The following is a 26,130-nucleotide window of genomic DNA, read 5'->3' as shown; positions in this document are numbered from 1 at the left end:
TGGATTGAGATAAATGAAGGTTTAGGACAGTCACTTCACTATTCACAAGTTAATCAGTGCTGACCAGAAACTAAAGCAATTTATTTCAGGCTAAGATTTTCAATCAAATTATAGGATGAATCTTCTATTTAATGAATATGTTTTAAGGTGATCTGTACTCATTTAAAGTCAGTTGGGGCAAGTCAAACCACAGAGAGCCCTCACAAAGACTAAGCACCAAATGACGAAATGTTTGTGGCTTTCGTTTTGGGCCACTTTAAATTTTATTTTGTTTAAATGTGTTTTCCATTAACATTCACATACAAATTCTTTCAGGCAAAAGTTTTAACATGGAACTTTCTGCTTGGAGATCTTGCCAACTTTTACTTACAACAGTTTTTAAGCAATGAATACTTCAGAAAAATCCCAAGCTGATACTTAATTGGTTACAATTGTAAGATGCAGAGCTTTTTCTTTAAAGTTTTCTGGTCCCCCAAAATCAGTAGGGCCAAATGCATTAACTGGAAGTAGCATTTGTTTAAAAAAAAAAAAAAAGTTTTAAAGATGATAATGAATAAAATAACTATTTAGGCTCTCATACACAATCTTTCTAAATTTTCACCCTGTAGGAAATAATTACAATGTCTTTCAGGCTTGCTATATGCCCCACAGAATTAAAACAAAACAAAACAAAACAACAACAACAAGGAATTTAACATTTCAACAAGCTAGTAACTATTTACTGTAAGCATATAGTGAAATTCTGGAAGACATACTACCATACTTCAAGAAAACACTATTAACAGGTAAGCATGTGTTGAAGAAGGCAGTTTATAAATGAAACATTACAAATCTTATGTTTATGCATACAACTTATAAAATAGAAAAAAAACTGCTATTTTTCCAATAGTATAGCATCACACTAACACTATATAGTTAAGATTGAAAGCTTCTGTACACATGTCCATTAGACCTTCATGGCAGCATACACCTTAGACATTTTCGTTTGTTATCCAACATATGCCAACCATGGCTTCACGGATTTGTACCAGTTTGAGCAGGCTAAAGCAATCATTCTGCCTTACCTATTGAACTATGAGACAAAGTTAACCAGTTTCAGGGAACAAAAAGTTTCATAATCAGTAAACAAACATATTAAACCTCCACAACAGGATGGAAAATGCTTCTAAGGACATGATATGATCCTAATAGGAGGAAGAATTATGCCCCTAGATATATATGTGGGAATAGTTAGGAGCCTGGAGAAATACATGAACACATATGGGACCTAAACGATCATCAAATCAATAATAACTACTAGAAACTCAAATGTGAATTATTGGTTTTTCTTGTGCAACATCATCCAGTTTACTGCTTAGGACTACTCAAAACTGTTCTGCCACTATGTGTTTGCTGTTAGTGCAAATTAATATTAAAATAGGGAGCAGTCTGAATCACATGGAATTTTGAAAAATTAGAATGATTGTATATCTAACCTTATTTTTGTATTCTGAAAATGCTATAAAACTCAATTATTTTCCTAGCTTCTTAGATATTCTACCATCTTAGTTAATTCAAAAGAAACATGGTTGCCTGCAAATTCTTTACTAGGGGAAGTAAAAGCAAAGTATATTTTGGTTATGTTTTGCTGCTGGTCTCCTCATGTATGTGCTTTAGCAATGACAGCACTACTCCAGGCATTAATTGTGCTACTTTACATAACTAAACGTGAGAAAAACTCAAATTTTGCCAAGCAATTTTTTTTTCTTGGTGGCAGGCTTATTTTAAAATGAAAACAACACAAAAACTAACAAAAAATCTAAAAATCAGATGGGCACTTTGACAACCCGAACTAGGAACTTAAGTCTGTAAAAGAAACTTAAGACATGGAAAGCTGTTTCTGAAAAACATAACCTTCTTACTCACTTTGGTTTTTTTTTTTTTTTCAAATGAAGATTTGTGGCAAAATGACCTCAAAGATAACTCCAAGTCACATAGGGCATTCATGTTAGTGCTTTGTAATAGAAATATATTTCATGAGTATTTTAAACTTAAACGCTTTCAAGAAATTTAAGTTTGTTTTTTTAAAGCTCTAGTCCAAGTCTTCAGCTGTTTAGTTTTTAAAAAATATAATTTGGGTCTCCAATGGAGAGGATATAACTTACAGGATAAGTGAGGTTCGCAGAGATCATTTCCTGAACATGGTTGACCTTTAACAGGACTGATTATTTCCTCACCCAAACAGTTATGCAGGATACTGCCAGATCTCCCACTACAAAAATCTTGCCAGTCTTTCTAGACAATTGTTTACCATCCATGTTTAAAAACCTTGCACCACCAGAGGCAAAAGCGCATAAAAGTGAAAGTAAGTTAACTCGGTTCTATTTACCTAAAGTCTTATAAATCATATGGAAACATTAATGTATAGAAAGTAATTTCCTTATTATCTGATCTGTCAGCCAAAAGCTAATTACTAGTCTTCTGTAAAAACAGGAAACTCAATCATAAAATGTCTGTTTAAATAAAAATGCCAATCTTTAAATCTTTTAACATCAAGACATTGGAAAAAAAAAAAAGCTTGCAAGTTCAAGATGATGCTTGAAATGAAAGCTATGGTTAAAAAAACTTGTTTATAGTAAGAGACTAAAATCATGTCACTGCAAAATTCCCCATGGCTTTTGGCACTGACATTAAAAGAACGATTTTAGTCTTTTGGTCACTTGAAGCTGCTACTAATACAATAAGCCTTTCAAAAGGGTGAAAAAAAGACAGTGAGGAACTGAAGGATAGATAAGGTAACTACATCATATACAAGCATAGTTTGAAATAAAGACAGTCATTTCTGCGAGGGATCTGAAGATAGAAGAACAGTTTCCCACCATCCCTTCCTTTTTGAAGAGGATCCTCTAATCAGAAATAATTCCTTTAAGTTACTGTGAGTGGTGTTGCCTGGCAGCAGCTTCAATTTCCTAGGCTAGTGTTCAATCCAAGTAATTAAGTAATTTCACAAGGAATAATCATATATGGCAACAGGGTAAAAAAGCAGGGCAGTTCTTCCATGCACAAACATTTCAGGAGAAAAACCATCAATTTTAAAGATAACCATCAGGTTTCAGGTATCCTAGCACACTCTAAACCCTAAGTTTTGCTTTACACCATTGGTGACTAAAATTAACAGTAAGTTTTGCAGTGAGGTTTTTTTTTTTTTGTTTTTTGTTTTTTGCCTGCAACTATATACACATTGCAAAACTATTCTGCATCACATGATTTTAAATGAAATAAATATAAAAATGAACCACACAATCAACACATAACTTTAATACTCCACATTTATCTTGATCACAATGGTGGTAACCTCCTTGTCAACAATCTTGGGAGTTGAGGAGCTGATTCTCATTCTCATATCCATCAGGCAGGTATGCTCTCCTCAGCTGGTCTGACTTAGGTATGGAGCCTCCATTCTTCACATGGCGAGACAGGAAAGCACGGACTGCTGGGTGATCAGCTTTCTCGAGTGGGATGTTGGCTTCCAGGCACATTTTCACAAAGTCCTGGATAACACTGACTTTCTCTGTTTGCGCAGTACTGTTGCACTGAAGGGATGCAGTTAGGGGCCTCTGCTTCTTTCTCACGTTCTGCTCTTCAAATTCGGCCTTCCTCTTGGTATGAGTCTTTGACTTAAGGTGGTCACTAATGGCAGACTTGCGAACATGATTCAGAACCACATTGCAAGAAGTGCAGAAGAGTTTTCCTCCATCTTCGTGCAGCTCACCTCCAAACTCAGTGACTCGATCCAGGGGAGTCACATACAAAGCAGTCTTAGAACGGTTTCGGGCAGGTGGTGCTGTCACTACAAATCTTTCCATTCTGACTCTGAATAAGGTTCTTCAGAGACAAGAGAAACAAAGATAAGTGTTATAACAACAATTCATTCAGGAAGTAATTAACAAACAAAAGACAGGTATGAGTATTTTAAGATTTAAAGATTTCAGAAAACTTAATTCAAATTAATAGACTGTGTCTATTAACTCTTAACTTACCTGAAAATATGTAAGGGAAGGCAAAACCAGAGCAAATTACTAGTAACAATCAGGTCCATTCCTTGAATTTGATGAAATTCAAATAAATTAGAATTATGAAAAAAGAACTTCCAACTATTCCAGATGTCACTATCTTTTAGGAAAACCTGATCTGATGCCAATATTTAGGGTATCAATTATATTACTCTCATTCAACTTAGATGTGTATAAAAGAGCTTCTTTTCCCATCACAGTTTTGGGGCAACTGATTTTAGGAACACAATTGTAGGGAATTATGTACAAAGTCTGTTCAAACAGGTGGGCCACTAAACTGGCTTATTTCTATATGAATATGGATGTAATGTCCAAAACTGTTCGGAAAAAACAAAAAGTAAAAACCAAGAAAGAACACAGACCAGCTGCAATTAATAGCAGCAACAAGGACATTAAATTTTAAAGCCAAAATACAGAGCTCAAAGTAAGTCATGTTTTAAAAAGTTTATTTATTTGAGAGAGACCGAGCACGAGTGGGGGAGGGGCAGAGAGAGTGGGAGAGCGAGAATCTCAAGCAGGCTCTGGGCTGTCAGCACGGACCCCAACATGGGGCTCAATCCCTTGAATGGCAAGATCATGACCTGAGTTGAAATCAAGAGTCAGACACTCAACTGACTGAGCCACCCAGGTGCCCCAGTCATATTTTAATGCAAATATACCTCCACTGAGTTTTATAAAGGTGATGATCAAGATATGCAAATGATTTTTCTAATACTTGTTTCCTCTTTTTACCATTAAAAATACCTTTGTTAATTATTTATTTTACCTATTAACTAGTAAGTTAGCACAAATCTAAAAAGTTAACATAGTGCCTAGTATATGACAGGTGCTCAATCACAATTCGATGGAAAGTAAATGATTATCTTTGTTATTTTTCTGAATCTTTAACTCAGGAGTGGCATGATAATTTATTAATTTATCCTAATAACAAATTTTTATGATTATTACCAAAATCATGACGTTACTTCTATGGACACTGAAAAATTGAGATACCAAACAAATGTTTTCAGTGACAACCATTTGTTCTCTGGAGCTATTCCTTCGGACTAAGCTCTTACATTAACCTATATATAACAAATTAAAAAATCAGCAATAATGAAGTTATTCCCTTAACCCATACTAGAGAATTCATAGCTGGGTTATATGAAATCTCTCTCAAAAGACCTCTAAATTGCTAATATATGTGTTATTTATGACACCTGTGGACATAAATTCAGAAAGGTAACATTTCACAGAAATTCTGGAAAATATGATAAAGTTTAGATGTTAATAGATTTGTTTTCTTTCCATTAAAAAAATTGTTTAATGCTGGACTCTCGTGTCAAATTTTGTTAGACTACAGGTTTTTAATGGCATACAAGACAGATATGATTCCTGCCCCACAAAATAGTAGTGAATTACTATTACACATTTTTGTACTTTATTAAAGTATTAAAAGTATTAAACTATTAGTTTCTTTCTTTTTTCTTTTCTTTTTTTTCCCCCCTCTTAAGTAGGCTTCACATCCTGCTCGCAGCCCAACACAGCGCTTGAACTCACCACCCTGAGATCAAGAGTTCGATGTTCAACTGACTGAGCCAACCAGGCGCCCCAATGGTAGTGTTTTTACTCTTATAGCAAATCAGTCCCAAATATGATTAATGGTTCTAGGCTAGTAATGAAAAACATTAAGTATCTGTGCCCGGGAATGCTTAAATTTTTCAATGAGAAAAGTCCTCTGTCTTTAAATATTTGGATTTCAAACTTTAAAACAATAAACATGTTCATTATTCTTTGAAGCATAAAATGCTCCATCATTTGTGCTAATGTTAAAGGCCTATACATTCCAAAGACTTGTAACTTTCAAAAAGTCTGTTTGTGTTACTGCAGAGGCAAATATCCACCCAGTAGAGGATGCTCGACTTTACAGACCTGAATAACAAGTGTTTTCAACAAAAGGTAAAGATATTTTAAACGAGGAAGTTAAAAAGTTAGCCAATAAAAGAGAAGCAAATTATTTACTAGATCGAAATAAAACTCGTAAGTTTTCAAGTTTAAATGTTTACCCGGTCAGTTTCCAGTTTTTTCGTCTTGATACTTAGCAGTGAATGGTCTCCAGAGCAAAACCAGAGACGATGGAAATCCTGGAACTTTCGTTTGTTCAAACCCGGAGATGCTTTCAAATCAGTTTTTCAACAAGTGGTGATGGGGAAATAGTTTCTGGGCTTGCACCCTATTTTCCCTGCGGTGCCGGGAAGTCATGCCTTTACTGTAAAACATGAAAAACAAATGGAAAGAAAAAATGGGGGAGGGGGAGGGAAGAAGGGTAGATAAAAAGACGAACAACACAGCCACCACGCAGGTGTCTTTGAAATCGCTCCCTTTAGGTAACTTCACCCAAATCCGGATCCCAACGTTTACCTCAACACCTCCACACTCCTCAACCGAGTCCTTTCTCAGTTGTCTGCCCCGCTTTGCACCTCCTCGCGCGCCCCAGGCCCGAGGGTTCGGGAGGGGGAGGGAAAGGCGGGGCGCGGGACGTTCCCGGCGTCTAGACTCCCTCCTCCCGCGCCAAGCTCAGCACGCTGGCGCCCCACAACCCTTGCCCCGCTAGCTGGGCAGGGCCGAGACCCAGCCGCCGGCCGTGGGCCCGGGAACTCGACAGCAGAGTTGGCGGCAGTCTCAGGGGAGGAGGCGGCGGGCGCCTGGCGGAGGCGTCCGCTGTCAGGCTTCCCGTCTCCTCCCTCTTCCTCCCGCCGACAACGGCGCCCCGGCCCCGCCCCCGGCTCCCGCTTCAGGACGGAAGGCCCCGGGCCCAAAGCCCGCACCAACGGCCGGGCCCACCCTCGGCCTCCCTAGTTCCTCGGTACCGTAGGATCGGGGCCGCCGATAGGGGAAGTGGACGAGACCCGGCCGGAAAGGAAAGGAGGAAGAAGGAAAAAAGGAGCCAGGGGGTGAAGGAGGAGGAAAACCCGCCGCCGCCGTCGTCGTCGCCGTTGCCCGATCGAGCCCCGCGGCGGCCGCCGTGTCCCCCGCCGCGCCCCGTCCTCTTGCGCCGCCTACGGCAAAGCTCGTAGGCGGTCCCCAGCAACCGCCGAGGAGCATTGACCAACGGACCGCAAGTCTATCAAACAGACGGCTGATTCGGCCAATGGGAGTGGAAGGGTGGGCATGTGTGTGATTGGCAACTTCATATATCCAATGAAAACTGGGGGCGTGGGTGGGCGGAGCCGGAAGTAGAGCCAGCCGAGAGGCCCCTGTCCGGCTCGGGCGGAGGGAAGGGGGAGGGAACTAGAGGAGGAGGAGGTTAGCCGAGGCAGCTACAGCGGCGGCGGCGTAGGGGCTGGTACGCGCTGGGCGGCGAGAGCCTCATGGCGGAGGAAGAGAGCGATCAAGAGGCCGAACGCCTCGGAGAAGAGCTCGTGGCCATTGTGGAGTCCCCGCCAGGCCCTGTTGGGCTCAGAGCTGCGGGTGACGGCAGAGGTGGCGCTGGCAGCGGCAGCTGCGGTGTCGGCGGCTTTGGGATCAGCAGTCGGGATTACTGCCGACGCTTCTGTCAGGTGAGGCGCCCGTCGGCCGCCCGGACTTGTCACCCGGGTCCTGGGCCTCCCTGCTTTTCCTGGCCTTTTCGTTCTCGAATCAGGGCTGTGTCCGGTGTCCGCTCTACCAGCCCAACAAGGAGAGAGAGTGAAGCTCCCTCCTCCACCTATCCGGCTTGGGGTGGGGGGCAGGGAGCGGGACTGGGATGACCCGCGGGTTTAGGGTTGCTGAGAAAGTGAGTTTGTCAGGGGTTGGAAGGGCTGGAGAGAAGGGGGGTCAGCTGGCAGGAAAACTGTGTACTGACATGCCTCCTCTGCTCCAAACAGACCCCTTTCTGCCCGAGGGTCCCGCCTTCTTGGGTTTCCTACCCTGTTCCTTCTCACCTCATTTGGAATCTCTGGCAACATTTCCTGCCTTCCCTTCTCCGCCCCTTGCCCCCCGTATTCTCCCCTTTTTCGGAGATGGGAGGCGTGCCATCTCTCTACCGCCCCCTCTCCTGTCATCGCCACCCCTCCCCCTCTGCTAGGGTCTCCTGTCATCCCCTCACGAGATCCCACTGGGCCGTTTCTCCAGTTGGTTTTAGGCGCTGACCCACTGTTAGTTACTTTTTTGGGAGGTGGGGTTAAGGCAGTGTGATTGTCATCTTTTCTTTTCTTACCCCGGTTCCCCGACACACGTAGTTTGTTTTTTAATGAGCTGTTGATAGAGAAAGTAGTTTTCCTTAAACTATTGCTCCGATTACCTCACCACCCCCATCATGTTTTAAATTACAATGTATTTTATGTAGCCTGTAAAATACAGTGTCTAAACAGTGACGGTAAATTATTTACTTGGTCATCTGCCACTACGATTTGATGTAGTTGAAAGTGTTTGACTGTAATCAAATATTATAGCAAGAAAGTACTTGTCTAGGGGTAAAATTTGTGTAATTTACACTCACATCTACGTGTATTTATACTTTAAATATTTCGTTCTCATTCACCATACTCTTGCGAATTGGATTTTTTTTTTTTATTCCTTTAACACTCCATTCCCTTGTTTTATTTGTTTATTATCTTACAGTATAGGGTTTGAATCATGGCTCCACCACTTCCTAGTCTTGTTACCTTGTAACCTAAGTAACCTACGGGTTACTTAATCTCTCTGTGCCTTAGTTTCCTCTTCAGTCAAATAGAAAGAGTAATTAAATGGGTGAATATGTAAAGGATTTGGATCTTTAACATGTTAATTGAAGGTAGCTATTAATTTCATCTTGGTAACAAATAGGAATGGAGTTAACCAGCGGTGGGCATTGTATTTGCTGAAATTTGATGTTATGCCTTTCCAGGCATTGAAAGAAAACGGATGGATTGACCTTTTCAGTTAAGTTTTTAATGCTTTAAATTGTTTTCGACTCCCTCCTCCCACCTCTATAGATAAATTGGTTTGAAGGTGGAAATTGTCTTGGGATGAAGTGTGTCAGTTTTCTTTGACATTGCTCTCTGGTGACTTTCTTGGAAGTATATGTTTGCATATGTTTTGGTATTGGCATTCACTGGATTTAGAGGCTCAGTGTCTTTACAGCACATATCTTCTTATTGTATATTTTACATGTAGAAACCATGTTATCAGTATACTTTGCATCTATGGGAATTTTAAACTTCCAAAAATTAGGTTACAGTTGATTTTTTAAATACATTCACGGGCAGAAAGGGTTTTTTTCATTTTTTTTCTATGTTTTGCTTTTTATATTTTTAATGAGCGACTTGGTTTTGGTTACATTTAGCTTTGTCGATTTACTTGATCAGATAATTGTTAATTGCTGTAGCACTTAAAATTTTGAGGGCCAGAACATTTTTGTAGAACTTTTAACTATTCTTCTTCTGTATCTTGAAATCGGTTTTAAGAACAAATGAATAAATTTGGCCTGGGAAATACAGCATCCGAACAGTGACAGTAAATTATTTTAAGAACAAATGAAGTTGATGGTTCTATAAAAGTTCGCTGCCTTCTAAATATCCAGGAAAGTAAATTAAACAGGAAGTACTTAACGAACCTTTATTTTATATTGCTAAATTATGAGTTAAGTTAAACTGACATACTTTCATGTTACCAACTTTTACCTGAAACCTCATTACATATTTTATAGTACTCTAGATTACCAATAGATTTGTTCCTGGGTTCTTGTCCTATTTCCACCTTCCAGGTGAGCTTTGTAAAGTCTTTTTTACATTAAAACTTTAAGATGGAATAAAAGATTATCTGTCTTAAGTTGAATTTTATCCATTGATTAATATAATCTAGTATAGTAGTTCTGTTTCATTTGCCAGTAAAGGAAACAGTGGATCATATAATCTAATTCCCAAAGATTTTCTTTTTAAGCATTTGGTTTTCTAATATTCACTAAGGATAATATGAAGTAATTTATATTCATTAGATTACTTAATCATGGGTAATCTGCAAAATGCATAATATGCACTTGGGTAGGTGTTGGTTAACATACATGAATTAGGGACACCTGGGTGGTTCAGTTGGTTGGGTGTCCAGCTTCCGCTCAGGTCATGATCTCATGGTTTGTGGGTTCGAGCCCCATATCAGGCTCTGCAGGGACAACTCAAGCTTGAAGCCTGCTTTGGATTCTGTGTGTGTGTGTGTGTTTGTGTGTGTGTGTGTGTGTGTCTGCGTCTGCCCCTCCTCCTCTTGTGCACGTGCTCTCTCCCTCTCTCTCTCTCTCAAAAATAAATAAGCATTAAAAAATAATTTAAAAAATATATGAATTATACACAGACGGTTCTGGCATTGAAAAGAAAGGCTTCAATTTATCTTCCTCCTTTTAGAGAGAAACATGAATCAAAATTTCTTGGCAGTTAGTTGTGTGGGTGAAGGGAGAGGAAGGAACACTTCAAGAGAGGTTCTTGTATCTTTTACCATAGGGAGAAGTAAAACAGAAGACAGAGGTGATATAAAGTGGTGATAATTATGCCTACACTCAGTGCAGTTGATGATATACTTTTCTGTTTGAGAAACAATACAAGTAATTGTAAAATCTCAGATTAAGGGAATAGTCCCTCAGCTTTCAGCTAGTTTTTGAGGTGATAGATTTGAGAGATTGAAAGTGTTGGTTTCCAAATAGTTACCTGGTGTAGTGTTGGACTAACTGCCCCTATCACATCCTCCCTTGGCTCTTATTAGTAGACCCTGAGCAAATGCTTAAATAGAATTGGCTTGTAACTGATATTTAATTTGCTTTTAGGATGAAAGGAGGGGGAGAATAATTTTTATTGAGGGCCTGCTAATTCTTAAGGCCTTCATATTGGTTTTATTACACAAGTTACATAGTTGAAATTGAGGCTTGAACAAGTTAACTTATTTTCAGTTCTAGTAGGAGGGTGAATTGGGATTTGAACCCAGCCTTCAATTTCTATTGAAATCACAAATAAATCTTCAAATAATTATAAAATGATTTTTTTTTTTTTTTTTTTTTTTTTGGCAAGTTGTGCAAAGGGGAAAAGTAGTTACCGGAAGTACTCTGGGAATCATGGGTGAAAAGTTGTAAAAGTCCTCTTTAGTGTCACAGTATAAAAAATACTTCAAGAAACAGTCAGATAATTATTTCTCTGACTTGTTTGCTATTGTGAACTATTTCTCCAATGCCTGAAGGTTGTAATAATTCAGCTTACCTTGTTGGCTAGATATATTGAAATGTTTTCATCGAAAACTGTATACTAACAAGTTAAGAACTTTCTTAGTTTAGTGCCAGAATGAATATAGTGAGTGATAAAGAAGTATTTCTGGAAACACATTGATATGTTGACTAACATAGACTTTTAAATTGTTTTTTACTACAGTAGAGTTAATAGCCATCCCATGAGGATGTCATGAGTATAAAAGGAGTGAATGAACCTGAAGTCCTCACTACTATACCTAGCACATAGTTAAGATTAAATAGATAGAAGCTATTAATATTTCTCTCCTGCAAAATCCTCTGAAGGTTTAAGAGGGACATTAGAGATAATCTAATCTGTAAGTCACTTATAGTTTATATCCCACAATAAAATTTAGAGAAAATTTGGGAATGTTACAGTTCTAAAATTCTGTTATTTAACTAGAAGATCCTGATGAAATATTAAATGATGTGCAAAAACAACAGCATTTTCTCAGAGATTTTGTTTCCTTCAGCGGACATTTGGCAAAGACAATATTTTTGATTATCTTAATTGGGGGGTTGCTACTGGTGTATTGTGGGTAGAGGCCAGGGAGGGTGTTGAACATCTTAAAATGCACAGAGCAGCCCAGCAACAAAGAATTATCTGGCTCAAAATATCAGTAGTGCCTAAATTGAGAAACCCCACTATACCTTTACTTTGGAACTCACTGGATACTTTACATCTGTATTACTGATACAAATGGCAAAAAAGTATTCAGTGATCCTTAAGAAAATTTTAACAACTACTGTGTACTGGGCACTTGAATAGGTACCCAAGAGACAATGTAACAGATAAAAAGGATTTGCCTCATGGTTTAAACATTGTTACTTTAGAGAAATTAAAAATTTAATTGTATTTGGAAAACATAATCTTGATTTCTTAGTCTTAATATAGAATTTACATAGTATTTATAGTTCTTTAGTAGTTTCTTAGGGTGTAAGAATGCATTATTAACAATTCTTGCTATTAATTGGAATTATTTTTAATTTACTTTTAATTTTTATAAGTGTTTTATATGTATTTATTTTAAAACATCATACAGGACTTGAATATCAGGAATTGCATTTTGCTGATAATAGAGACTTGACTTGAATACCTTAAACAGTTGTATACATTTCTTTTTTTTTTTTACGTGAAAAGTCTTGAATGGGTAGTATAGGAATGATATAGTAGCTTTATGATCATTGTACCATCATTTGCTCTTTCTTATCGGTCGTCCTTGTCTTATCTCACATTTGCTTCATGACCCAAGATAGTTGCTGGAGTCCCAGTCATCACATCTGGGTTCTAAGTAGCAGGAACAGGGGTAAACCAAACATATATTGCCCAAATCCTACTCAGTGACTTTCATTTTCATCTTGTTAGGTATCTCCATCTGGAAAAAATGCTAGGAATTTTCTTTTCTTTTCTTTTCTTTTTTTTTTTTTTTTTTGTATCATTTTTCCTGATAAACACAGGTCTGTGATTTTGTTAGCAAGAATGAAAACAAGAATAGGTATTAGAGAGGCAACCAGTCCCCCCCCCCCCCCCCCCCCCGGTTTATCATAAAAAGCAGCATATACTGTCCCTTTCTTAACCCACACATTTCCCAAAGGCAATCAGTTGCAACTCTTTTATAGCTCTTATGATCTATACCTCCATGTTTATAAATATTTTTTTTTTCCTAGTTGTAGATATGATCAGTTAGCCAGCCTACTTGATGGAGGAGATGGGGAATACCTTACCATCTCACTGTTCAGTTTGTACACTTTGAATTTACCACTCCTCCCCTTTTCTCTATATCCACTTCCCTACCCTCTAACCCCTTCCTCCTCTGCCCTATTACTTCTAAGTCTTTTATAGTTTAGCCTTTCCAGAGAATCTGGAGTTTACATTGATTTAGTAGAGGAAGGGATCTTGGGGAGACTCCATGGGTCTGTTTTTCATTCTACTTTCACCTCCACTTTTAGAGATATGTGGTGTTTGACATTCCTGAGATTTTCTGGTGTTCTTCAGTACAAATTAGCTTGTTCCCAAATTCCCTTCCCCCTTTCTAAATAATAGCTATCTAAATCTTGTCATCTCTCCCTTTTCATTGTTTTTTTCCTTGTGAGTTAAGCTCTTTTGAAACAAAAATATTTTTACTGTTATTTCAGTGGAGTTTTCAAATGGGAGCAGAAATAAATGTGTGTTCAATCTGCCACATTTAACTAGAAGTCTCAAATTAGTTTTTCAGCTCAGCAAAGAATAATAGACATGATAGAAAGGAAAAGAACTGAAACTAATTCATAGTGATTTATTTACTTTTGAAAAAGAGTATCCTACTTCGTGATATACTCTGTAGTGAATATTCAGAGCTAGAAAAAATTTCATCACACAAATTTACTTTGTTCCTTTTGGCAAAATAATTTTTTTATTACTAAATTGCAAATTAAAATTTTAGCTTTTCAAAGATAGTTTTCAAAATTTGACACATTTGGGATATTTCCAGTGTTCATAAAGGGTGAATCCCATAGAAACACATTAATTTATTATAATTAGTATTATATTAATATATTACATTACATACATTATATTACATTAGTATAATTATAACTTATTATAATTTATAACTTAGGGTTATAGGTTAGTTGATTAGTTGATCTCAGTTAGTTGTTGTTGCTGTTGTTGTTTAATGTGTTTTAGGTTGGTTTTCCGAATTGAATGGTACTAATTTTTCCTTAACATTACAATATTGAAAATAACCTTAATGAGCAGTTAGGGGAGTTGTTACATATAGTAGAATCCTATGTCCTCCCAACAGTCATGTTTTTAAAGAATATTTATTCATATGAAAACTGTTCGTTGTATAATAACTACTGAAAAAAACACAGGAAGCAGGTAATGTCACTTCTGTATACAAAAAAGACTGAAAAAGAAATATATCAAATTGTTAATGGTGGATAATTTCTTAGTGATAAGTTTATAGCTGAATTTGATTATTTTCTTTACACTTATTTATTTTTTATATTTTCTTAGTTAAACCAACTACCTTTATAATCAGAGGAAAAATAAAGTATAAAAAACACATTTTGGGGCTCCTGGATGACTCCATTACTCTCCGACTCTTGATTTCAGTTTAGGTCGTGTTCTCACAGTTTGTGAGATCAAGCCTTACATTGGGCGCTGTGCTGAGTGTGGAGCCTGCTTGGAATTCTCTCTCTCCCTCTGTCTCTGCCCCTCCTCTGCTCATGCTCTCGCTCTCTCCCGAAATAAATAAATGAACATTAAAAAGTCCACATTTTATTTTTTTCTCTTTCTACCTCTGTATCTTATTTTCTGTAAATAAATGCACTAAATGCCAGATTAATTAAGTATAAGGAAATTCAACTCCTTGGTTCCTAAAAGTATGTGCATTTTTTAAAAAAATGAATTGGTTAAGTGAACTTAATGAAGGTCATTTTAGGTAAACCAACGAGACCCTAAATTTAAATAACTTCTTTATACACAGTCTTACACTAAAAGTATGTCCATACTGCTTTCTAATAACCATCATCAGTCATACTGGCTTCAAAAAATTGATCTCCATTTTAATTTTGTAGATAAAATGGTAGAAGAAAATATTTTTAAATGAAGTTTATTGCTGTTAAGTTTTTTAATGATACCATCATTTTGCAGTTCTGCCAAACAGAAGTGAGGTACCAGTTGTACTATTATTGTTGGCACTGAATCTTTGTTTTCCTGCCAAAAAGTGTTAAACTATACCTTAGCAATTACAAACAAAAGCAAAAAGAATATTAAATTAAATTTAATAAAGCTATGGCAAAATCTGTGTCTGGAAAGTTATATGAAAAAACCAATGTGATCAGTAAAATATGGTGAATTGGTATACCATTTTAAATGTATACTAATATGTAATGGTAAGGATATTAGGACATTTGAAATCTGAGGTTATTTATTTGACTAAATACAGATCCTACTTATGTTATAAATCACTTATGGTAGTACCTACTCTACACTGGAGAGTATTTTTAAGGTCCGTAATTTCTAATAAATCTGGTACTACATAGGTAACCTTTAGCTTTCATGTAATATGTATCACATTGATTCCTGAGCTCCCTATTTCTCTGACAGGTCAGTTCATTGTTTCACCAGTGTACTCTATTCAGTATGGATCTGTTCCCTAGTATGAGACCCAATCAGTGTCACCTGGTTAGAGCCATGGTGGAATACTGGTGGCAAACTAAACATGAGAGGAGGTCAGTCTGTATAATTCGTTACACAAGACCTTAAAGTCCAGTACAGTGACACCCTGTGCAAGCACTCAGGACACTCAACTCTCCAAATAGTGGTGAATATGAAAATAGCTAAAAGGCTTTCCTTTTAGGCTGTAGGGAAAAGAGTCATTGATACTATAGTCGAAGCTTGTCAGTTATAGAAGGCACTGGATATATAGTAGTAAGCAAACAGTCATTGTCCATGTTTTTGTGTACAGTTATCACTTTGATAAGTTCTATGAAGTACAGGTATTCAATACTATAAAGCAGAGGCCTACAAGAGACTTGCCTATTTTTGGATTCTTGGGCAAGTTGAAGTCCGCTGAGATTCTTTGTTTTGTTTAGTTTGAACATGTTGAATTTAAAATGCCTTTTCTCATCCAATGAGAGATCTTAAAGATACCTGGATTTACAGAATCCAGAGTGCAAAAATGAGGTCTGGTCATCTTAGCAGTGTTAATGGATGGCATTTGAAGCCATGTGTATGTATAAGCTAACATAAGGAGATAATATGGAGTGGGAAAAGAAGGGGACTTAGAAATGAATCTTCAGTGACTACACAGTACAGTTGCCTGGTAGAAAAGATTGAGTCTTCAAATGAAGTCTGAGAAAGAGTAAAGAGGTTGGAGAAAACCAAGTAACTATGGTATCACAGAAATCAAGGGTAGAGAATGTTTCAGGATAGAGTGAATGGTGCTTGACATTGAAAACCATTGAGATCCAACCATTGAGTTAACATGGAGGTCTTTGGTGACTTTAAGCAGAGCTGTTTTGATGTAGTGATGGAAGTAGGAATCAGACTGGAGTAGTTTGAGGAGTGAGAGGCAAAGAAAGAGAGACAGTAAGTATAGATAACTTTTAAAGGAGAAGGAAAGATAGGTAGAAGGTGGAGAGCTTATAGATTAAAGCTGAGGATTTAAAAAAAATAAACTGGTGAGAATCTGGCATGTTTAAAATCTGATAAAAATGATTAATTTGAAAGGAAGAGGTAAATCTACAAAAGAAAGAAGGGATAATCTATAAAATAAGATTCCAAAAAGAGAAGGAAATTGATAAGATTCAAAACACAAATGTAGGGGTTGCTTTATATAGGAGTTTTGGGGTAGCAGGAGAGTTCATCTGTTTAGAGTACGTGGCGCTGGTTGGAGATTTAATGTGAATGGAGTTCTAAAACGGTAGCTTCTTAGAGATGTGGGTAGAATTTACTGACCTACAGAACCATTTGAGTTTGCTGATTATGAATGTAGAGTAACCACTAGTCTGTACTTTTGTTCAGCATTGCTTACCTGTGTAGGTGAAGGCATGGAGAACATGATTAGTTATATTCATTCAGGGTTAAGTGATCTTTTATAATTGATCAGTTAATTAACTTTGAGAAAGCGGGAGACAGGCTCATTTTCTGGCTCCATTTGTGGTAAAACATGGTACAGAGACGTGAAAAGAGGAGAGAGAGAGGGAAGAGAAGTAGTTATGTCTGTACAGTAGCCCCCTTTATCTGCAGTTTTGTTTTGCGATTTCAGTTACCTGAGGTTAGTTGTGGTCCCGAAGCAGATGCTCCTTCTTTTGATATACTGTCAAAAGGTCATTAGTAGCCTAACACTATGTCACGTTGCTTATGTCATTTACCTCACTTCATCTCATGATGTAGGCATTTTATCATTTCACATCATCATTAGAAGGGTGAGCACACTACAATAAGGTATTTTTGAGAGAACGAGAGATCACATTCTCATAACTTTTGTTACAGGGAATTGTTATAATTGTTCTACATTATAATTAGTTATTGTTGTTAATGTCTTACTGTGCCTAACTATGAATTAAACTTTATCTTAAGAGGGGAGCCTGGGTGGCCCAGTTGGTTAAGCCTCCGACTTAAGCTCCGATCATGATCTCACGGTTTGTGAGTTGGAGCCCTGCATCGGGCTCTGTGCTGACAGCTTGGAGCCTGCAGCCTGCTTCTGATTCTGTGTCTCCCTCTCCTGCCCCTCCCTGGCTCATGCTCTGTCTCTCTCTCTTTTTCAAAAATAAATAAACATTAAAAATAAAAAACTTTATCATAGATATTTATGTATAGGAAGAAACATAGTATTTATAGGGTTTGTTGTACTATATGTGGTTTCAAGTATCTACTGGGGATCTTGGAATGTATCTCCCAAGGATAAGGTGGGGGGACTACTGTAGATATGAATAGATGCACAGTGTTGCTGTATATACCACAAAAATTTGTGTGGATATATATATATATATATATATATATATATATATATATATATATATATATAATGTCCCTATGAAATGTGTACACAGTTTTTAAATTTTTATTTATTTTTAAAATTTATTATTATTTTTAAGTTTATTTAGTTTGAGAGAGAGGATGGGTGTGTGCATGCATGAAGGAGGAACAGAGAAAGAGGGAGAGAGAGAATCCCAAGCAGGCTCCCCTCTCACAGCACAGAGTCCAACATGGGGCACAATCTCAGCAACCATGAGATCATGACTGGAGCTGAAGCCAAGAGTCAGACGCTTAGCTGACTGAGCCACCTAGGAGCCCCTTATTTTTATTTTTTAAAATATATTTTAAAAAATATTTTATTTTAGAGAGAGAGTGTGAGCAGGGGAGAGGGCAGAGGTGGGGAGAAAGAGAATCTTAAGCAGGCTCCATGCTCAATGCACAGCCCAGCATGGGGCTCCATCCCATGACCCTGGGATCATGACTTGAGCTGAAATCAAGAGTCAGAACCTCAACTGAATGAGTCACCAGGTGCCCCTACATAATTTGTTTGTTTGTTTAGGGAGAGAGAGAGTGAGAGTGTGAGAGTGAGCAGGGGAGGGGCAGAGTGAGTGAGCAAGAGAGAGAAGGAGAGAGGGAGGGAAGGAGAATGTCAAGCAGGCTCCAAGTTGTCAGCGCAGAGCCCAATGTGGGGTTCCGTCTCATGCCTGTGAGATCAGGACCTGAAATGATAGCAAGAGTCAGAGGCTTAACTGACTGAGTCACCCAGGTACTACCTTACACGGTTTATTAATATATATTTCTATAACTAGAGTTTACTAAAATTAACCATTGTCTATTTTAAAGTTGAAACGTTCTAAATACTCATTAATCACTATCATCACTGATGTGTGTGTATTTTTAATATCTGAATGATTTATTTTATTGGAATGCTCTCTATATGTATACATAAGTCATATATTGAGTGTTTTCCAAGTATTAGATACTGTGATAAGTCATTTTACTTGTTTTTTTTTTTTTTTTTTAAATCACTTAATCCACTACCCTACAGATTATTTGCCATTGTTCCTTTTACAGATCAGGAAACTAAGACCAAGAGATATTAAATGGCTTGACTAAGTCACTGTGTATAACTAGTATGTGGTCATTGGATTCGAATCTGGCCAGCCTGTCAAGAGCCTGTGTACTTTGTTATTTCAGTATACACATACATTATATTGTACCTAGGAATATGCATTTGGTATTTATTGTAGCATATGTATTTGGTAAAGCAGTTATGGACTGAGTAGAAATAGTGATTCAAAAAGACTCAAGGCAGCAGAAACTAAAGATGTTCATGAATGTAAAAGAGAGGAAAAAAAAATTAAACTTAAGCTATCAGAAGCTTTCTTTAAGAAGTGATTCTTGGAGGCTCAATTGGTTAAGCTCTTGACTTCAGCCCAGGTTATGATCTTACATTTTCATGAAATCCAGCCCCACATGGGGCTCTGTGCTGACAGCATGGAGCCTTCTTGGGATTCTCCCTCTTTTCTCTGTGCCTCCCCTGGTCACACTCTGTCTCTCTCAAAATAAATAAATAAACTGAAAAAAATAAAAGTGATTCTCAACCTTTTTAGATTTTCCTCCCAGCCCACCTAAATGGGATATACCTCTCTTAGAAGCAGTGGCTCATGCAGTGAGCAGTGTTTATTCTTAAAATGCAAGTTATGGTGATTACAAACCAGTAGAAGTTATTTTGTGTTACTGTGTTTTGAAGGCAGGAGAGTATGGAATATGTTTTAGATATTTATCTTAAATGATTAATTTTTAAAAAGTATGTATTTAGGGGGGAGGGGCAGAGAGAAGGGGACAGAGGATCCGAAGCAGGCTCTACGCTGATAGGCTGACAGCAGCAAACCCATGCAGGGCTCAAACTCCCGAAACCAACTGTGAGATCATGACCTGAACTAAAGTCGGACGCTCAACCCACTGAGCCACCCAGGTGCCCCATAAATGATTAAATTTTAAGGTTTCTTACTCTCCATATTACTTACATAGAACCTTAAGTATGTGGAAATCTTACTAATCCAGGGTACAGTGGATATTCGTTTTCAGATTTTGTTATCTATCCTTTTACCATGATTTGAAACTTGCCCAAAGGTTTCTCAGGTAAAAGTAAAGTCTGAAATTTAGATTCCATGCTCATGAAGGAGTAGTGGAACAGATAACATTTTCAGCTGGTGGGAGTAAATATCATCACAACCATTCTCATCAAAATATATTACAAACATTAAAAATAACTTTTACTTTTTGGCTTAGTAATTTTCCTTAATACATTCATTTTTGAGGAAATATAAATTTGGATGTAAAGCTATTCATCATAGCATTAATTATAATTAAAGAAAGGAATGAATTGAAAATGGAAAAGCAAGCAGAACATTTAAAATCATTGAAAACTTTTCAAACCTTTGTAAACTAAAATATTATTCAGGCTTAATAAATGATGTGTTTGATGATTATGTAATGACTTAGGAAGATACAATAAAAACTAGGTGGAAAAATTGGCATCAGGATTACACAGTTTGAATGTAGGCTGGTGCAGTCTTCACTGTGCTCACATGTGGATTGTAGAGAAGGAAAGTGTGGTGAAGATAAATCACATGAGCTGCTTCATTAGAAATAGAATTTTTTTTGATGATCATATATATGAGCCATTCATATACTCCAGAATGTCTATGAACTCTGAAATTATTTGCAAAAAGTTGTATTTGCCATTTCTTTGGTAGCAGGTCTAAATTTCTTTTTTTTTTATCCAGATTCTCTTAAGAATTTCAAAAACTTGCTAAAAAAAGCAAAAAAACCCAACAACAATCCAAACATGCTGAAAGGTTATGAACTTTTGCTGTAAGCCATTGTGACACATGCAGTGTTGCCTGTTTTTATAAATAAAACTTTATTGGAGTATGTGCCTTCATTTCTACATTTTCTGTGACTACTTTTATGATACAACAGCAGGATTGACTGGTTGGGATTAGAGAATGTATATGGTCCATAAGCTGCTTTTTGGCTCTTTAAGAAAAACTATGTCAGCCCCTGTCCTAGATTCTCATTTATTCTTTGCAACAACCCTGTGAGATAGGTACTATTTTTGTCTTCATTTTATGAATAGTGCAGCTGAGACTCAGAGAGGTTAAGCAACTAACCCCAAGTCACACAGCTTGAAGGGAAATATACCAAGATGTTAACAGTGGTTATATGTGGGCAGTACAATGATGGATGATGTTTTCGTATATTATCCAAATTTACTATAGTGAGCATACATAACTTATAATCAAGAGGGGAGAAAGTTCTAAAAAAGAAATTAGGTAGAACTAAGTTATAAGAATCTTAAAACTCATTCTTTTTCATTACTTTGATTTCCTATGTGTCATCCAGTGTTTGTATACTTAGAGTGGATATGCAATTTTTGCTTCCCTTCTAGGCACTTAACTCTTACTATGCAGCCCCTTCTTAATTCTTCTTGATTTTATGAAAAAAAATAAATTCTTGGTTTTAGTTTCTTAATTTTCTGTATTAACTAAAGTTATTTTGTTCTTAAAGTCTTGATATACTTTGTTCTCTCTTATATTCTGAAGTTACCTTCAACTGCTGAGTACTTATAACTTAATAGGTGCTTATAAAATGCATAACGTGTCTGTCCAATAGTATGTAACTTACTTTTTCTTTATATCAGTTAATTGAATTCTTTTTATTTTAGGCATAGATCTAGATATGTAAAGTGCCATGAAAGTGTTGTAGAAAGTATTCCTAAAAGAAAAAATTGGCTGTGACTGTGAAAAGCTTCATCCTACTGATTTTAGGGGATTTAGGGAGGAAAAGGTCATAACCCCTGCCTTCAAGGAACTGAATCATCTGGTAAGGGAGAAAAGACGTATCTGACTACTGCATGTACTGTTATGACCTTGATTCAAACCACAGTCATCTTTTCCCTGGATTATTTTATCTCCCTGCTTCTACTTTTTCTGTTTGTTCTCCACACAGCCAAAGTGATCCTTTTCAAGATGTGAGAGTGAGATCTCTTCTAAACTTTCCGTGCTTTTCTATCTCAGAATCAAACCCCAAATTCTTACCGTGGACTATAGTGCTTCATGATCAGGCCCTTGTCTAGCTCTTTGACTAGTCTCCTAAGACTCTTTGCCTCCACTAGTTACCTTCAGCTACACTAGCATTTTTGCCCTTCCTTCAGCTTGAATAAGTATGCTCCTGCCCTTGGCCTTTGCATTTAGCTTTTGTTTCATTGGCCAGAGACACTTTTTATTTGGATATGAATATGGTTTTCTCTAAGACCCTGTTCAGTGTCCTTTATAAGAGAGATGGAGGCCTTCCCTGAACACCCCAGATAAAGTGTAAAGTAGCATCCCACTTCTGGCATTCTTTTTCCTTTACTTTGTGTTTTATTTTCCAGGGAATTTAACACTATCTAACATACATTTGTTTACCAATTTTCCTTCCACTAAAAATGAGAGTATTAGGATACATGGTACACAGTAGGCATTCAGTAAGTTTAGAATAAATGAATGAGTAAATAAAAATAAACCTGAAACAGGGAAATGGTGGTTAGTGCAATGAACACTATGTATGTTAAGTCCTCTACAAGTTCATGTGGAGAAATGACTTCTAATAGTCATCCTTTGGGAAAGTTTTAGTGAGTAACATTTGAACTGAGTCTCAGTACTGAAAATTGTTAGTATCAGGTGCCTGGGTGGCTCGGTTGAGCATCTGACTCTTGGTTTTGGCTCAGGTCATGATCCCAGGGTCGTGTGATTGAGCCCCAAATTGGGCTGCGAGCCGAACGTGAGTCTGCTTAAGAGTCTCTGTCTCTCCCCGGGCACCTGGGTGGCTCAGTTGGTTTAGCGCCTGACTTTGACTCAGGTCATGATCTTACTGTCTGACAGTTCGAACCCTGTGTCAGCTCTGTGCTGACAGCTCAGAGCCTGGGGCCTGCTTCAAATTGACTAGCACCCTCTCTCTCTGCTCTTCCCCCCGCTTGCACTCTCTCTCTGTCTCTCTCTCTGTCAAAAATAAACATTAAAAAAAAAAAAAAAAAGATTGTCTCCCATCCTCTTCCCCTTTCCCCTGCTGGTGCACTCTCTCTCTTTCCAAAATAAAAAAAAAAAAAAGAATAAAAAATAAAAATAAATAAAAAGAATTGTTAGTATTAAATGTAGACACGAAAAAGGAAGTGGTATGAGTAGGAGAAATTATAAGTAGAGCAGATAATTTGTGAAAAGTAGATTTATGAATGGGGTAGTTAATTATGTGTAGAGCTGTGGTTCTTAAAAGTGTGATTTCTCAGACCAACAGGAATGTGAACACTATTAGCAATGCAAATTCTCGGCCCCACCCAGACCTATAGATTCTTGAAATTTGGGCTGGAGTGCAGCAGTCTGTGTTTTTCACAAGCCTTCCAGATGATTCTGATGCATACTAAAGTTTGAGAACCACTGGACCAGAACATGACATTCAGAAAAGTATTGATACATATTAATGTTGGAAAAATGGATTGGTCTAGATCTTGGTTTAGGAATTTGAATTTTGTAGGAAGATCTGTAGGTTTAAGGGCAAAGCAGTACATTATTAACCTTAAAATACTGTTTTAAAACACTCGCAAAGGTAATGAATCAAAGCCTAGACAAAAGGAAGCTAGTGGAGTATTTCGGAAAAGGAGTAATTAAGTGCCCGACTGGATAGTGGCAGTGAAAATGGAGAGACAGAACAGTTTCAGAAAATACGGAAATAAAGAATTTAGCATGTGGTTAAATGTGGAGACGGGAACAAAGAATTTTATGAATTTGCATTGGGTTTCTAGTTGAAACGTCTGGAATATGATGAATGAAAGGAATGAAAGGAATATGATGGTAATACTAACAGTAAATGGTAGAGGAGCAATTAAGGGATCTAAATGAACAGTGAAGTTTGAGTTTTGGGTTTGAAGAGATAGTGCATTCTAAAAAAAAGGAACAGAAATTGTTAATCACTAGTCACAATGGACATTTTTATTAATGTTCAGGATACACATTCCCATTTAAAAACAATGCATTTTTAGGTAACCAATGATACAGATGATACAGAACTCATAATTTCTTTTCTCTTTTTAGCAATACTTCAGTACTTGGAATAGAGGTTTTTTAATAGAGGAGACTTATGTATTTGAGAGTTAACTTACCTATGTATGTTTTTAAGTTTAAAATTTCAGGTTTTAATGTCAACAAAAATAATAATGTATCAAATTGATCAAATGAATTGTCTCCAATTATCAAGTTCACAAAGAGAAATTAAATTCTAGAGTCCAAAGAGGGTAGGATCCCAAAATCTTCCTTTCCCAGAGTATTGCTTAATCAGAGCAAGTGGGTCTCTATGGTTAGAACTGGGGCGGTTTTCAGGAGCTACAGCTTGGATTGTCTTCCTTTGATTGCGAGTGGCTTTTTTCACACCTCCCAATTTCTCTTGTGTATTAACTTTTTAAAGAATCCAGAAGGTCAGTAGGGCATACTCTACCCAATCTAACACCCATTACATTTACAACAGTTATTCTTTTAACTTAGAACATAGTCCAGTTGACTCACGTTACTTTTGCCAGTAGGCTTTGGTGCTATCACAGGGAAGATGGGTACACAGAAAACAGGGTATCAAGTCAATTTTGGTTTCAAATCACTAGGGTGCCAGTTAGTTCTGCCAACTGCCAGAGTCTATTTGTACCTAAGTTTTACTAGGAAAATTCATCAAGTGGTAATAGTGCCGCTGTACGTTTACCATATTTTGGGTGGCAGTGAGAGACTTAATCTAAACATTTCTACTTCCTGCCTTGCAAAGTTTGCAAATTCTGTGGATAGCAGCATTGGGCACTAGGTTGTACTTAAAGTTTCCTCCTTTATATTTTTTTCATATTAAAAGCTTTTAATTTCCATTACTTCTGTGTAGTCGTGGTACTCCTGTGCTGTAATCAGTGTGCGTTCTGTTTGGTGACACAGCTTCTATACTGTCTTGTAAATAGTGTGTCACTTACTTGTGTGCAAAGTTCAAAGCACCATCTCCACAAAGCCCCAGCCCTGCAATCTCCAGAGCCCCAGAGTTCTATCCTTGTGTCTGGATTTCTTTGTCCCCAACCTTGTGCCAAGACATTTTTAGTCCTGTGCTACCTTGGCTGTTGCCATTTTCCCTGAAATTCTTAGGCTTCTTGAGCTAAAACCGTAAAAGCGTTCCTATTGTGCCCCATATTTGTATTATTTGGATGATAATCATAAACAGGTACCTGAAATGAAGCTGCTTTGATGTTTCTGATGGCTGTGCTCGTAGGAGCCCAGTGAAGATACTGTCTTTTTTGCCACTTGCTCCTCTAGACCTTTTCTTTACTCTGCTTTTTTTTTTTTTTTTAAATTTTTTTTTTTCAACATTTTTTATTTATTTTTGGGACAGAGAGAGACAGAGCATGAACGGGGGAGGGGCAGAGAGAGAGGGAGACACAGAATCGGAAACAGGCTCCAGGCTCCGAGCCATCAGCCCAGAGCCTGACGCGGGGCTCGAACTCACGGACCGCGAGATCGTGACCTGGCTGAAGTCGGACGCTTAACCGACTGCGCCACCCAGGCGCCCTACTCTGCTTTTTAACTGTTCTGGGCCTTGTATAATTTGTTCTACTTCACTGGCAGTGTAAACATTCTCTTTTGTCACATTCCTTTCAGCAATAGTATGTTACACCATTTTAGATAAACAGCTGTTTTTTGTTTTTGTTTACATTTTAGCCTATTCTTATGTCAGTCTCTCTTGTCTTCCTTTTCCTTTCTCTTTGCCTTTGGGCCCAGGTATTAATATTCTGCAGTTACCTCTTGTAAGGTCTCCCATAATGTAACAGATGAAAAGTCAAGGAATTCTGAGTTCATTAAAAAGCATTCATTATCAAACAGATTTTGCCCCCTCTCATCTCCCTGACTTAAGAAAATTGTATTAGCTCAACCTCAGACCTAGGACTGACCTCTTTGTTTTTCTTCAGTGTTGCTTTTCCTTATTTACTTCCTCATGCCTAACTTTAAGTTCCTGGGGCACTTTCTTTTGTGCCACCATGTCATACTATATATTACCTTTCATAATAACTAGTAATTTGAAATGCCCATTAAGGGGCGCCTGGGTGGCTCAGTCGGTTAAGTGGCCGACTTCAGCTCAGGTCATGATCTCGCGGTCCGTGGGTTCAAGCCCCGCATCAGGCTCTGTGCTGACTGCTCAGAGCCTGGAGCCTGTTTCGGATTCTGTGTCTCCCTCTCTCTCTGCCCCTCCCCCGTTCATGCTTTGTTTCTCTCTGTCTCAAAAATAAATAAATGTTAAAAAAAAAAAAAATTGAAATGCCCATTAAATGCTTCAGGTATTTTCAGGTA

At 37.6% G+C, this 26,130-nt stretch overlaps 2 protein-coding genes across 4 annotated transcripts in view; one reads left to right on the top strand and one right to left on the bottom strand.

Moving 5' to 3' along the window:
- Nucleotides 1-226: 226 nt before the first annotated feature.
- On the bottom strand, nucleotides 227-7,056 carry CGGBP1 (CGG triplet repeat binding protein 1). 2 transcript variants are annotated; one of them, XM_058731701.1, is made up of 3 exons: nucleotides 6,902-7,056; nucleotides 6,098-6,300; nucleotides 227-3,864 (listed from the first exon to the last, which is right to left on the bottom strand). In XM_058731701.1, exon 3 carries the CDS (start codon nucleotides 3,843-3,845, stop codon nucleotides 3,342-3,344), a length of 504 nt encoding a protein of 167 aa, XP_058587684.1. In that variant the 5' UTR covers nucleotides 3,846-3,864; nucleotides 6,098-6,300; nucleotides 6,902-7,056; the 3' UTR covers nucleotides 227-3,341. The 2 variants fall into 2 exon arrangements, with proteins under 2 accessions (XP_058587684.1, XP_058587685.1); XM_058731702.1 differs by lacking the exon at nucleotides 6,902-7,056 and adding an exon at nucleotides 6,453-6,605.
- A 118-nt stretch (nucleotides 7,057-7,174) lies between these two features.
- ZNF654 (zinc finger protein 654) overlaps nucleotides 7,175-26,130 on the top strand; it is a 95,317-nt gene continuing 76,361 nt past the window's right edge. For both annotated transcript variants that reach the window (XM_058731689.1, XM_058731687.1), the window contains exon 1: nucleotides 7,175-7,591. In XM_058731689.1, coding sequence (XP_058587672.1) covers nucleotides 7,403-7,591 — 189 coding nt within the window. In that variant the 5' untranslated portion in view covers nucleotides 7,175-7,402. The remainder of the gene's footprint in view (nucleotides 7,592-26,130) is intronic.

This window comes from Neofelis nebulosa, chromosome 5 (genome assembly GCF_028018385.1).
Source record: "Neofelis nebulosa isolate mNeoNeb1 chromosome 5, mNeoNeb1.pri, whole genome shotgun sequence".
NCBI lineage: Eukaryota > Metazoa > Chordata > Mammalia > Carnivora > Felidae > Neofelis > Neofelis nebulosa.
The sequence above is the reverse complement of the archived record's forward strand: the minus strand, read 5'-3'. Positions and strand labels throughout refer to the sequence as shown.

Bases quoted from the DNA above. Each gene is read 5' to 3' on its own strand.
- CGGBP1 (XM_058731701.1), bottom strand. From the start codon at position 3,845: ATGGAAAGATTTGTAGTGACAGCACCACCTGCCCGAAACCGTTCTAAG.